This window comes from Perca fluviatilis, chromosome 1 (assembly GCF_010015445.1).
Source record: "Perca fluviatilis chromosome 1, GENO_Pfluv_1.0, whole genome shotgun sequence".
NCBI lineage: Eukaryota > Metazoa > Chordata > Actinopteri > Perciformes > Percidae > Perca > Perca fluviatilis.
The window spans coordinates 14,683,146-14,696,798 of NC_053112.1; the positions used below are offsets into that span (position 1 = coordinate 14,683,146).

General features: G+C 41.9%; 2 protein-coding genes across 3 annotated transcripts; both read left to right on the forward strand.

The window, feature by feature from the left end:
- The first annotated feature begins 340 nt into the window (after window positions 1-340).
- Window positions 341-1,382, forward strand: LOC120563107 (ras-related protein Rap-1b-like). The gene has a single exon (XM_039807220.1). It carries the CDS (start codon window positions 499-501, stop codon window positions 1,141-1,143), a length of 645 nt encoding a protein of 214 aa, XP_039663154.1. The 5' UTR covers window positions 341-498; the 3' UTR covers window positions 1,144-1,382.
- A 4,471-nt stretch (window positions 1,383-5,853) lies between these two features.
- Window positions 5,854-13,018, forward strand: plk1 (polo-like kinase 1 (Drosophila)). 2 transcript variants are annotated; one of them, XM_039795103.1, is made up of 11 exons: window positions 5,854-6,578; window positions 7,006-7,174; window positions 7,524-7,668; window positions 8,317-8,410; window positions 8,517-8,742; window positions 8,866-8,905; window positions 9,672-9,769; window positions 9,899-9,976; window positions 11,230-11,384; window positions 11,557-11,739; window positions 12,166-13,018. In XM_039795103.1, exons 1-11 carry the CDS (start codon window positions 6,216-6,218, stop codon window positions 12,361-12,363), a joined length of 1,749 nt encoding a protein of 582 aa, XP_039651037.1. In that variant the 5' UTR covers window positions 5,854-6,215; the 3' UTR covers window positions 12,364-13,018. The 2 variants fall into 2 exon arrangements, with proteins under 2 accessions (XP_039651037.1, XP_039651028.1); XM_039795094.1 differs by having other exon boundaries at window positions 5,855-6,578; window positions 8,863-8,905.
- The last annotated feature ends 635 nt before the right edge of the window (window positions 13,019-13,653 follow it).

Sequence of the window (13,653 nt, forward strand, 5' to 3'; positions counted from 1 at the left end):
TTAGAGAAACATTTCATGACTCATACTTGGTTTTACAGTAACATGACTACACAGGTTGGACTACACATGGCTGCATCTTGGTTGGGTGTGCATCTCTTTATGACTGCCAGACTTCAGGCTGTGAGTTCCTAGGAACACAGTAACAAAACCATCATGTGGTGATGGACCATGAAGTGATAACCAATAAGGGAAATGATTTCCAAATTTTTACGGAAGCTGTTAGGCTAGCGGTGGCTCAGGTTCCATGATTCATAGGCACTGTAAACAAGAGCAATCTTGTGTGAGTCTATCTTATATGTCTGGTGATTGTTGACATACCAGTAAAAAGAGTGCTGCAAGGTCTTATACAGCCTGTATCCTTCTTTACAGAGAGGAGGGGGGGGATCTTATTGGTGGAGAGCAGCGGTGGCCAGCCTATAAATACCCAGCAGCTGCACCAGCGGAGGACTCAATGGGTTCAGTTCGCCGCCAGTAGTTAACTGCCAAACCCATCAGATCATGTCTCTGTCGGGCCGTCCCAACACGGTCCGGTTGGTGTTCCTTGGGGCCGCGGGTGTCGGTAAGAGCGCGCTCATCCGCCGTTTCCTCCACGACAGCTTCGAGCACAAGTACACGCGCACAGTCGAGGAGCTTCACGTGCTGGAGTACGACCCTGCCGGGTCTGGGAAGAAGATGCGCCTGGAGATCTTGGACACCAGCGGTAGCTACTCGTTCCCGGCCATGCGGGAGCTCAGCATCCGACACAGTGACGCGTTCGCCCTGGTGTACGCAGTGGACGACCCCGGGTCCCTGGAGGAGGTGAAGCGGCTCCGCGACGAGATTCTGCAGCTACGGGGCGGCGGCAAGAAGAGCGCGCCCATCACCGTGGTCGGCAGCAAGGCAGATCTGAAAGACACCGAGGGTCGCGTGCTGCTGGCGGCTGACGTTATGGCCACCGTGGAGAACGAGTGGGACGCCGACTTCGTGGAGGCGTCCGCGCGCACCGGTGTTAACACGGTCGGAGTGTTTCGCGCGCTGCTGCAACAGGTGAACGTGCCGAACCGAGCGAGCCCTGCGGAGTGGAGGCGCAGATACACTTTGCCCAGACCAGCGGTTAAGAAACGACCACCGCTGAAGAAGAACAACAGCTGTGTCCTGTCATAAGAACATGTCCTCCGGACGACGACGGACACTGCAGCTGGACTGCTCGTGCTCAGGTGTTGCTGGTCATCACAGTGTGCGCTTACTTTGGTCTGTCCAGAGGTGCAAAGTTGGAAGGAAGGTCCATATGCACTACATGAAAATGTACTGTCTCTGAAGCTCTCGACAGTAATGATAGTCCAAATGATCTATGGGACCCCTGATAAGGAATGCACTTTATACGTGTTAAAAGATTCCCAATGTTGTGCAATTTTTTTTTTTTTTATCTTATGTGAATAAAATATTTGTTGTGATTTTTGCCTACTGTCTTATACATTCTCAATCCACCACACCTCAATCTTTAACCTACACTTAAACTGAGTTGACTTTGTCCAATGAAAGAGTGTGAGGTATTTTACTAAAATAAAAGTAGCCTACAATAGGTTTTGTATTTACAATTTTACTTAAGAAAAAGTAGGTCTTATTAGCAGCAAAATGTAGCTTATACGTTTTAAAAGTAAAAGTGGTTATTATGCAAAACGACCCTTATCAGTGTGACATAGCCTATATATTTGGATTATCAATATGGATACCTTACTGTATTTGCAGCTTTTTATATTGTAGCTTGTTAAAGTTAAGCTAATTTTAACTGCTTAATAATAAAGCATGGCATCATATTTGTAGTATGAACTTCAAAGTAGCCTACCCTAACCAGTACCTATAGCAAATGTAGTACAATATTTGCTTCTGAGATGTAGTGGAGTAGAAGCATAATAGAAATATTCAAGTAGTACAAGTACCTTAAGTTGTACTTAAGTACAGTACTCGGGTAAATGATCTTCCTCCACTGTAGCCAGGAGCCTTATGATTTTGTCCCTTTTGAAAGGTATAAAAGAAATCCTGTTATTCCCTTTTCACTCATAGGCCTATCTTAAAGGACGTATATCAACAGTGATTTTAGGCTACATGTATACAAAGACATAACATTTAGTCAAATAACTTCACCACTCCACATGAGGATAGACAACGTTTTTTTCTGATTTCAGAGATGTATTTGGTAATGAGAAAGTTGTTACGGTATAAGCAAATCGAAAAAGAATTCATCCCTGCTCCAAGCTGAAGGATTTGCGGTATCCTGTGAGATATAAAAGGTAGATGTATAACCGTATAATAACATGAATAACACGGCAGATAGGCTACTGCAGATATGCTTTAAAAACTGAAAAGAAATCCTTTTTTGATTAGTTTGATTAGAAAGCACATTTTTAAATTGTCATTGTGAGTAATTAGATAAATGTCCACAGCCTGAGCTGTTTCTTTCCTACTCTTTCTTCGTCATTGTCGTGATGATGAACGTCTGCTGCCATTGTTCACATCAGCGGATGCAAGAGAGGAAATACACACACACACACACACACACACACACACACACACACACACACACACACACACACACACACACACACACACACAACACACACAACACACACACACACACACACACACACACACACACACACACACACACACACACAGAGGAGATACAGTTCCTACTTCTTACCAATACACTCATTCACACTTTCATACAAATGCAGACTCGAATAACGCTTAAGTTAAACAAGCCCACGGATAACACATCAATAAGGAAGAAGATATTAATATAGCTGCTGATGAAAGAGGACACACTACATCTGTTTTGATTTAAACATGAAATCAAATTTTTTTGAAATGCCAATGATGTTGCTGCAGGATTACACATTTAAAATATATTGTTTGAGTGCAAGCACATCTTTCACCAAATGGAGTGATGTAAATAAAAAGAATGAGTCTGGTACTGTATAAGTGCTGTAGTAAAAACAGTAAATAACATCACAATTGCCATTTGCAGAGGTTCATGATATAGGCATGTGGAGTTTTTGCAGTTTTCTCAGTCACTTAAATAAAAAAAAAAAAATAGGGAAACAGGAATATTATTTTTAAAAAGATCATAAAGGTCACAAATTAAGTAAAACAATAAGACATCCAATTAATAAAAATAGAAGTGCAACTGAATTAAATATATACAGTGCATGATATTGGCTAAGCACAGTTTTCAGCAGGACTTACATAGCCATTCATAAGCTTTTTGTATGGGCACCCTGTTTGGTAGTTTATTATGATTTTTCAAAAGATAATTTTTATGGGCATTTACGCCTTTAATGATAGGACAGCTCAGACATGAAAGGGAGAGAGAGAGGGGGAAGACATGCAGGAAACGTTCACAGGTCGGACTCGAACCCTGGACCTTCTGTGGCGAGGAATAACCCTCTACACATGTGTGCCTGCTTTACCGAATGAGCTAACCGGCCACTAAAATCTCTTATTAATCCCACAAAGGGAGAAATTCACAATGTTAAGCAGCAAGGGATAGTATAGAAAAATACAAAAAAGACACTAAAGATAAACAATAAATAAGTATAAGTAAAGAGAATAAATAGTTGTACTTACAGTATTGCACATAGTCAGATTATTGCACAGTTTACCAGTCCTGGTGTGTGTGTGTGTGTGTGTGTGTGTGTGTGTGTGTGTGTGTGTGTGTGTGTGTGTGTGTGTGTGTGTGTGTGTTTTGTCCATGTGGTCTACTGGGAGGAGTGCTGATTGTAAAGTCTGACAGGAAGGAAAGACCTGGGTTATCTCTGCTTCACACAGCGCAGGTGCAGCAGTCTGCCACTATCCTCCTGTCTCCCACCACCTCCAGTGACAAGGGAGCATCTGAGAACAGACCCGGCCTTCCTAATCAGCCTGCCAGGTCTTTTCCTATCTGCCACCGCAATGCAGACCACTCCATAGAAAATGGTGGATGCAACCACAGAGTCATAAAAGGTCCTCAGTAGGGGCCCCTGCACCACAAAGGACCTGAGTCTCCTCAGCAGATACAGTCTGCTCTAACCTAGGTAACGACGCTACGATAATGATTATTTTCAGTTGCAGAATAAGTAGTAGTAGTAGGCTGCTACTGAAAATAATGATGGTAATTGAAGTAGGAATATAACACCCACAAGGCATAGCAATACCAGTGAGTGAATAGATATCTTAGATAGGAGTAGGGGCAGTAGCCTTCTTTGGGTATAACCATGCACAAGTTTGTGAAATGTTGCCCCTTACTTAAGAAAACAAATCAATACCTATAAGCCTCATTTTTTTTTTAAACCATGTGTTTATTGAAATTTTTGTACATTTTACAGACAAAAACAGTACAAGGCACATAACATAAAACAGAAAAAAGACAAGGATCAAATGTAGTAGCTGTATCCACAGTCATAAGTCTGTACATCCATAGTATGCTTACATGAAAAACATACTGCCGTTGTTTATCTCAACACCGTACAGTACAGATGGCACACTACAGGCATTAAGAGAATGTTATATTATTTATAAAAAATAAAATAAAAATAAAAATAAAAAACACGCTTGGTCCAGCTAGTTATCACTCCAACCATCCACATCCATACTGTTATTCTCAAAAAAATTGAAGAAAACGCTCCAGATTTTCCAAAACTTGTCAAGCTTATTTTTTGTTGTATAACTTATCTTTTCTAGAGCTAAGTAAAAAGTCATTCCCCTCAACCATTGCGATGTGCCACAAGGCGTGTCTGATTTCCAAGAGCAAGCAATGCATCATTTGGCTTCTAAAAAACAAATATTCAGAAGAGACCTAACTTTGTTAGAGGTTGTAATGCTGTCTGGGTAGAGATTTAGTAAGCATAATTTAGGGCTAAGGGGCACTTCCTCACCAGTGATCTGGCTTGCCAGGTCCAACACCTTCCTCCAGAATGATAGTATCCGTGGACACTCCCACATACAATGGAATAAAATTCCTTTTTGGTCATTACATTTGACGCAGGTATTAAGTAAAAGTAGGCTACAGATCGATTGAGAAGAAGCCTACATTTTGCTGATCTGTAGCCTAATTTTAGCAGCATTTTTAATGTTGTAGTTTGTTGAGGTCCATAATGTAACTCTATATAGACTACTCGTTGTTGGTTAGATTGACATTTTATAAACTCATCATAGGTTTTATACATTATATAGAATTATAATATGAAAAGTAAATTGTACTTAGCTGTCAAATAAATGAGTAAAAACACAATGCTCCCTACTGAAATATAGTGGTACCATAGGGAGTAACCAAAGGGAGTAACCTAAAGTACTAGCATATAATGGAAATAGTCAAGTATACATACAATTGTACTGAAGTAGAGCACTTGACCAAACTTACTTAGTTGCAGTCCACCATAGGTAACCAGTAAGCTAGATAGCACAGTAGGCCTACTCTTCAGAAAGAGTAGCTTGCTTTCACTTTTGATAGTCTCTTAGCCTACATTTTGTAATACAATATTTTACTTAAGTTAAATGTTAAATGTGAACGTTTTTGTTATAGCAACATTGAGGAATTTAATTTTAGTTGAGTAAATAATTCAAAAACATTTTCTCTTCAAATATTAAATGACCACGTAAACCCACAACATTAATTTGTTCTCGACAACTGTTTTTAAATCCCACTCAGACTACATTTCCCGTCAGTACTCTGTTTTCAGAAACGATGAGCGACCAGCAACCGACATTCAGCCAATTACATCGCAAAATATGGCTTTCTCGTTCAGTGATTGGCTGATTTTGCACTGTTCTTCCCACGATGCTTTGCTGCACCGCCTTGGAATTCAAATCGAGCGGACCAATCAGAGAGCGCCGTAACGACCGAGGCAGCATTTTAAATTTGTACCAGAGGCTGTTGTCAAAAGGCAGGACGGAGTAACGCTGCGGCCACCGAGGGACTAGTCTGGCAATTAGTTTCGTGTCTGCCTCAGGTTTTTTTAAATCTTGAGATTCGCATGCACTACATTTTTTATCGTTAAATTAAATGTTTGAATAACGTTCGCGTTCAAAGGTGGTTAACGTTAGTTTTGATTTGAATTCACAAGTGTATGGCAGCAAGCTAGCTTCCAGGGCTAAACTAACGTCGGTTAGGGCAGGGTTAACAATAGTTTGACCCTTGTAGAAATTATCGCTACCTCGACTGCTGAAGAGTTTTAAACGTTTATTTTAAAGAACACAAAATGAGTGCAGGTATCGCGAAGCCGGCGAATCCGTCGGCACATGTCGACCCAAAATCAGCTCCTCTTAAAGAAATCCCAGATGTCCTGGTTGACCCACGCACCTCGAGGAGATACGCGAGGGGAAGATTCCTCGGAAAAGGTGGTTTCGCCAAATGCTACGAAATTACAGATATGGAGACGAAGCAGGTTTTCGCTGGAAAAATCGTGCCCAAGTCTCTGATTCTGAAGCAGCACCAGAGGGAGAAGATGACCTCCGAAATCGCCATTCACAAGAGTCTCAACCACGCGAACGTCGTGGGTTTCCACGGGTTTTTCGAAGACGATGACTTTGTCTTTGTTGTTCTGGAAATCTGCAGGAGAAGGGTGAGTGTCGTGAGAAAATGCATACGCGTTCTCTAGTGAACACACGTCTCAGGGCCAACGGTCATCACGGCGGTCTCTTCCGTTGTCCTAACGTTACCAGTCCAAGTGGAGGTATCTTAAACTGCAAGAAAATCCAAGGGAGTTTTGAACTGGTCTGTTAAAGTCCTTAAACGTAACGTTTAACCAGTCTGTATACAAAAATCCATAGTCGTTGCTGACATTTTCCCCCTTTTTGGTGCTGCCATGGTCACTTCCCAAATATTTGCTTTGAATTGACTTGTCCAGTCAACACTCCTCCTTAACACTGCATTATTGCCATAGTGGCCATTTCAAGTCTTGCAGCAAGAAAACGAGTTAGACTAACTTGGTCATTAAGTGTTTCATTAGTTTTCTTCGCCTAATCATTTTTTTCCTTTTTCCATTTCAGTCCTTGTTGGAGCTGCACAAGCGTCGTAAGGCTGTGACTGAGCCAGAAGCTCGCTACTACATGACCCAGCTGCTCAAGGGTGTCCAGTACCTGCACAACAACCGAGTCATCCACAGAGACCTGAAACTGGGCAACATCTTCCTTAATGATGACATGGAGGTCAAGATAGGTAATTTGCTCCGTTAGATTGCATTATGATTTGACTCCAATCCTCTTGCCATATCGTAGAAGGGCAATTCATACCTGTAACATTTATCAAGACTCCCAAACAAACCTGTTGGTCCAGTAATAAATGGTTAGGGCCCAGCCCTCACGGGAACATGTCGTACGTCCTGGGTGAGTTGTTTCCATTGACTGGTAGGGACATTTCCAAGGACCAAAACGCACAACTACGTTTTTAATAGGGAAAATGGCACATTAAAAACATTTGACCTTGATGTTCACACATAAAAACATTAAAAGAAATTATTTTTTTACTCCACTGATTTTTACAAAAAGCTTGTCTGTCTCTTTTGTAGGGGACTTTGGTTTAGCCACTAAGATCGAGTTTGATGGCGAGAGGAAGAAGACCTTGTGTGGGACGCCCAACTACATCGCGCCCGAAGTGCTTTGTAAGAAAGGCCACAGCTACGAAGTGGACGTCTGGTCGCTCGGGTGCATACTGTAAGTCTGAACACACAAGCACACCTGGGAGACGCTCAACTGTTTTACAGTTTTTTCTTTTAGCTATAAATGCGAAACAGCGCTATAAATCCAGTTGAGTTGCATTACTGGCCTTCGAGGTTCAATGGTTCTTGAGTAGGGCTGGGTATCGGTCAACATTTTTTGGGTATCGTGACTTGGATACCTATTCCCCAACGATTCCTTTTTTCAATACTAATTTTATGAAATCTATTTTTAATGAAGAAATTACACATGAAGGCACACATTTTATTTTTTTATTTTTCAGCTCCTAGTATGCGAGCCCCATCTCTGTTCGTAACATAGTTTTACCTGCATGCCTTTACAACATGTACCGTTAGACAGCCAATCACAAGCATTATTAGATCTTGGTAGGAGCATGCTTATTGGCTCAGTGACGCTGATGAGATTTACACCTTTTTAGGCATTGGACGACGAGGCATTTTTCCATACTCTAAACTTTAGCGGTAATTGGATCGGTTTCTTAAAAGTATAGAATTTGGTACTGGCCCTATTCTTGAGAAAGCTACAACCAGCTTTACCACAGGCCAAGCGTTGGACACGCATTGCACTAGTTGGACATGATTCAGCATAGTGGGATCAATGTCCTCCATGTCTGTGTCCTCTCAGGTACACTTTGTTGGTGGGTAAGCCCCCATTTGAGACGTCCTGTCTGAAGGAGACCTACAACCGCATTAAGAAGAACAACTACACCATCCCCTGGGTAAGCCTGACTCACGTAGCACACAATGTTCCTTTAAAATTTAAGATAGATGGATGGAGCTTTTTACATGTTGAATTTCATAATCAGAATTTACCACACTCTGCAGCACATCAACCCGTTGGCATCGGCGCTCATCAAGCGGATGCTGCAGGCGGATCCCACCCAACGGCCTACCATCGCTGAGCTCCAAGTGGACGAGTATTTTACGTCTGGCTACATCCCCACACGTCTGCCCACCACTTGTCTCACTGTGCCCCCCCGGTTCTCCATTGCCCCCTCCACAGCTATGGAGCTCAACCAGAGGCGCCCGCTGACTGCTATCAACAACAAAGGTAATGGTCCCAGCAGTTAGAGACTTGACCACTTCTTACCAAAGAAGCCTTTTTGACTACACATTATTGAAATGGTTTGGCTGCACAGGATAATGCGTAAATGACTTTTTCTCTTTCCAGCAGGGACCGAGAAGGGGGACATGAAGGACGAGCCTGTGCAAAGGTGATTAGGACAGATGTTTGTACAGTGTTTGAGATGGAAGTAGGGCTGCTCGATTTGTGGGGGGGGAAAAAAATCCTAATTGCCATTATTTTGGTCAATATTTAAATCACGATTTACTCATTGACTTTTAGAAAGAGGTTGCAATTATAACATTTAAACCGTGATACATTTAAACAAATCAACAGTGAAAACACCGTAAACTGTAAAATTGTTGTTTTTCTTCATTCAGTGTTAACTTGCAAAATGTAAAGTGCAAAATAATCGTTTTTCTCGATTTCTCTGTTTTGGGGATCATTATTTGCCTAAATCAAAATGTTTTTATTAACTGCACAGCCATAGATGGGAGCAGTGCTGGGCAAAATATCACTATTATACATATCGTGATATGAGACCAGATATCGTCTTAGATTTTGGATATCGTAATATGAAGTGTTGTCTGTCCTGGTTTTACAAGCCGCGTTACAGTAAAATGGTGTCATTTTGTGAACTCACCAGACTGTTCTAGCTGTTCTATTATTTGCCTTCACCCACGCACTCATTAAATCCATGTTACTGATGATTATATACCAAAAATGTAATTGTAACACTATTTTGTGGAAGCACCAAATGTCAACCCTACAATATCGCCGCAATATCGATATTGAGGTATTGGGTCAAAAATATCGTGATATTTGATTTTCGCAGTGTCGCCCAGCCCTAGATAGGCTGACAACTTGTTTGAATCCTTTTGATGTAATAACTGCTGTGACTTGTGTATTCTGCGTAGGGAGCCTGAGCCATCCGAAAACCATCTGAAAGACATGCTGCATCAGCTCAACAGCATCATTGCTGCCAAGCCCTCTGAGAAGGCGGTCATCTGCCAAGGTGAGCGCACAGTCTTCAGTTTAGTCGACCAATCCTTTTTCGTATCAATGTTGCACGTTTTAGACGTTTGGATAGTCTTTGTCGGTCCACGTTGTAAACCAATATCTTCTGTTGAATTTGTTTTTCTAGAAGAGGCAGAGGATCCTGCATGTATTCCCATCTTCTGGATCAGCAAATGGGTCGACTACTCTGACAAATACGGACTAGGTAAGCACTGGACTGTGTTCCCACGGCCATCTGCCAGCTCGATGTTCTTTTTTGAACCTTGTGTCTGATTCAGCAATTTTTGTTCTTATGGACATTACAAAAACTAAAATGGCTATTTGTTTACTGTCAAATGTAGGTAACGGACCGTCGCACAGGGTTTCCACAGGGCCTTTTTAAAAAGTCAAATTCACAAAAGTATTGTGTTCTAGGTCTTAAAGTGCTCATATTATGCTTTGTGGCTTTTTTTCCCTTTCCTTGATTGTTATATATCTTTTTTTTGTGCATGTAATAGGTTTACAAAGTGAAAAAGCCCAAAGGGACTTAGCATCTCCAACAGAAAACACTGTTCACAAACTGCTCCAAACAGCTCTATTGTAGTCCAGCCTTTACTTCAGAGACAAACGTGCGTCACTTTGTAACACACGTTATAATGCTCGCCTAGCTGCTAGCGTGGCACGCCATCATAGTCGCGCGACTCCCAACAAAGATGGAACAGAAGTGAGATGCCTCACTCTGTAGCTAAAACAGAGAGCTCAACACACAGGGTGAAAAGAGGAGCTGCAGCAATGTGCAGTACAACAAAATGTTTTTTTTTCTGAAAATTAAACCACATAAACCTATTCTGGTACAACCCCTAAATAAAATTATGAACCTGAAGATGAGCATAATATGAGCACTTTAAATAATTTTAAACCGGTCTTACATTTTCCTATGTCCATGTAATGTTACTGTGTGTGTGTGTGTACAGATCATTATTACTGTCCTTTTTATTTAATTTGAATAATTGTATTTACTTTGCAAGTACTTTTGTGACTCTGTATTTCATTGTACCTTTTATGTCATGATAGGTCTTAAATTTCATTCATAAAGGTCTTTTTAAAAAGTCTTAAATATGACATTTTGTCTTGGAATAGAGGAGAAAAGCTGATGTAACGGATATCATTAACGATGGCTCGTTCAGTTTTTTTTAAGTGTCCCAGTGAGCCAGCATGTACAATACCAGGGCCCTGAAACCTACACACCAAAATGGAATGCAGCCATCAGTGTCCTGCTATGACATGTCAAACTGCCATTAAAAGGTTCTTCAGTAACAGGAAATGGCTGTATTGAAGTGCCAAATGTATAGTTTTAGGTAGATAAGGAACAGCGGTGGCATTACGTCGTTTGTCCACCAGAGAGCGCTGGCGAGTTAAATTCTTCAAAAAACAAATGTAATTTTAGTTTCTTTTTTAAGTTTCCAATGTGTATTTCAGGTTACCAGCTCTGTGACAACAGCGTGGGCGTGCTGTTCAACGACTACACGCGGCTGATCATGTACGCTGACGGAGACAGTCTGCAGTACATCGACAAGGCGGCGGCTGAATCCTACCTCAGCGTGCGCTCCTACCCTACCACTCTCAACAAGAAGGTCAGTAGTCCACTTGACATCTACCTCCCAAACCTTGGATGACATTTTGTAACTTGTAGCGATGCGCTTTCTAAGTCACGAAGTCCGTCCGCTTAACTTCTCTTTAACGCCGCATCACACTTGGTGATCGTGATGGAGGGATGCTCATGTACTTGTTCTTGTCCCGTTCTAGATAACATTGCTGAAATATTTCCGCAACTACATGAGCGAGCACCTGCTGAAGGCCGGCGCCAACATGGCTCGGCGGGATGGGGACGAGCTGGCGCGGCTGCCCTACCTCTCCCTCTGGTTCAGGACCAAGAGCGCCATCGTCCTGCACCTCACCAACGGCGCCGTTCAGATCAACTTCTTCCAGGTTAGACGCACGCCACACCTTCTCTAGGGCTCGCTACCCAATTCAATGTTGTTTTTTTTTTTGGGGGGCACCGGCCGCGTTGCCTCTGAAGTATCGAAAAAACGCCTCGTCATTCACTGCCCAACTTCAATACCCAAGGAGTAACTCTCATCCGCGTCGGTGAGCCAATAAGCACGCAGCATGCTTCTACCAAGAACGGATAATGCTTGTGATTGGCTGTCTAACGTAGGAGTTAAAGTAGGCGTAGGAGCTCTTTGTTTTAATAAATTTGGCCTAGAAAAAGTATTGCTTACGAACCGGTATCAAAGTCACAGTAAAAACTGGGAGAAGATTAGGGCTGGGTGTCTAATTCATATAAAACGTCCTACGTTAGCTGAGTTTTGCCCACACATTCTGAACCGGTTTCCACTGACCCCTCTCTGCCAGGACCACACCAAGCTGATCCTGTGCCCGCTGATGGGCGCCGTGACCTACATCGACGAGAAGCGAGAGTTCCGCACGTACAAGCTGTCCCTGCTGGAGGAGTTCGGCTGCAGCAAGGAGCTGGCCAGCCGCATTCGCTACGCCAAGCTCATGGTGGAGAAACTGCTGGACAGCAAGCCTACCGCCGCCGCCGCAACTTAGACCACTTTACACCACACCTTCAATCACTTGTCTTGTCTTTAATCACCGCCTCACTTCCACCTCCGGTCGGCCCAGCTGCTCGGAGGACGGAACGGACCCTTAAATTGTCCTGCATTTTTATCCTTTTTTTTTTTTTTTTTTCATGTTGTTAACAAACCGTTATTTAACTTTCTTGAAGCTTAATCTTGACAAACGCGTTCCTGCCGACATAACCTTAGTATGGCTGCAGACGAGTTGACCCTGTGTGTTTAAATGAGACTTGGAGAAAAAGATGGATGTCAGGTGTTCAAATCAAGTTGAATGAAGTTGAAACCTTCCCAGATTGCTTTCTGCTCCGTTTGTTTGTTCATGGATTACCTAAAGCTGAGCGGTGGCGATTGAGACAGACTGTGTGTGTGTGTGGGGGGGCCTTCTCTGGTCTGCTTCTCTAGTTTTGTCTGTTTTTATCGTCTGTATGTAGAGAAACGGACCATGTTTATATGTCTTCATCATGCACATTCTTTCTGTGTTTTTACTTCTTTTTTATAAATCTATTTTAGATGTCTTGTCTTTATCAACAGGACGTGCAAGCTTGTACATACTGCTGAATATGCATACTTGATGTAAAGATGGTTTAATTTTGCCCAAGTTTAAATAAAGACTCTCTTGAACTTGATAAATCACTGGTTTATTTTGCCCACATTTGCTGTTCAATGCTCATAATGCAAATATTTTATGTTATTTACACACAAGACCTTACACTACACATATATTTGAGATTAAGTTTCTTTACCAAGGAAATTATGCTTGACCAAAAAGTCCTTTTTAAAAGGTCAATTTGATCCATAGCAGCTACCAAGTCAAGTCAAGTTTATTTATATAGCACGTTTAAAACAACCGAAGTTGACCAAAGTGTTGTACAAATTGGAGTGCACAACACAAACACTGAAATCATGCAAAAGGAGCAAAAAATAAATGCAAAAAATACAGTACAATATCATTAAGATGCTACAAACCTATAAGAGCAACCAAAGGCCATTGAGAACAAATATGTCTTGATGTGTTTTAAAACTGTCAATGGAGGGGGAACATCTGAGACAAAGTGGGAGACTGTTCAAAGCTTTGGAGCTGCCACAGAAAAGGCACGATCTCCCTTACCCACTAACCTCGATCGAGGAACAGTTAAAAAGTGTAAAATAAAGATTTTATAGTCCATTTCTGTCTCAAGATTCTTTAAAGTATTTTTCCTGATATAGGCCAGCCGTGACATTCTTACAGATGAGTGTTAAAATCTAGGAAAGTAAAACTTAT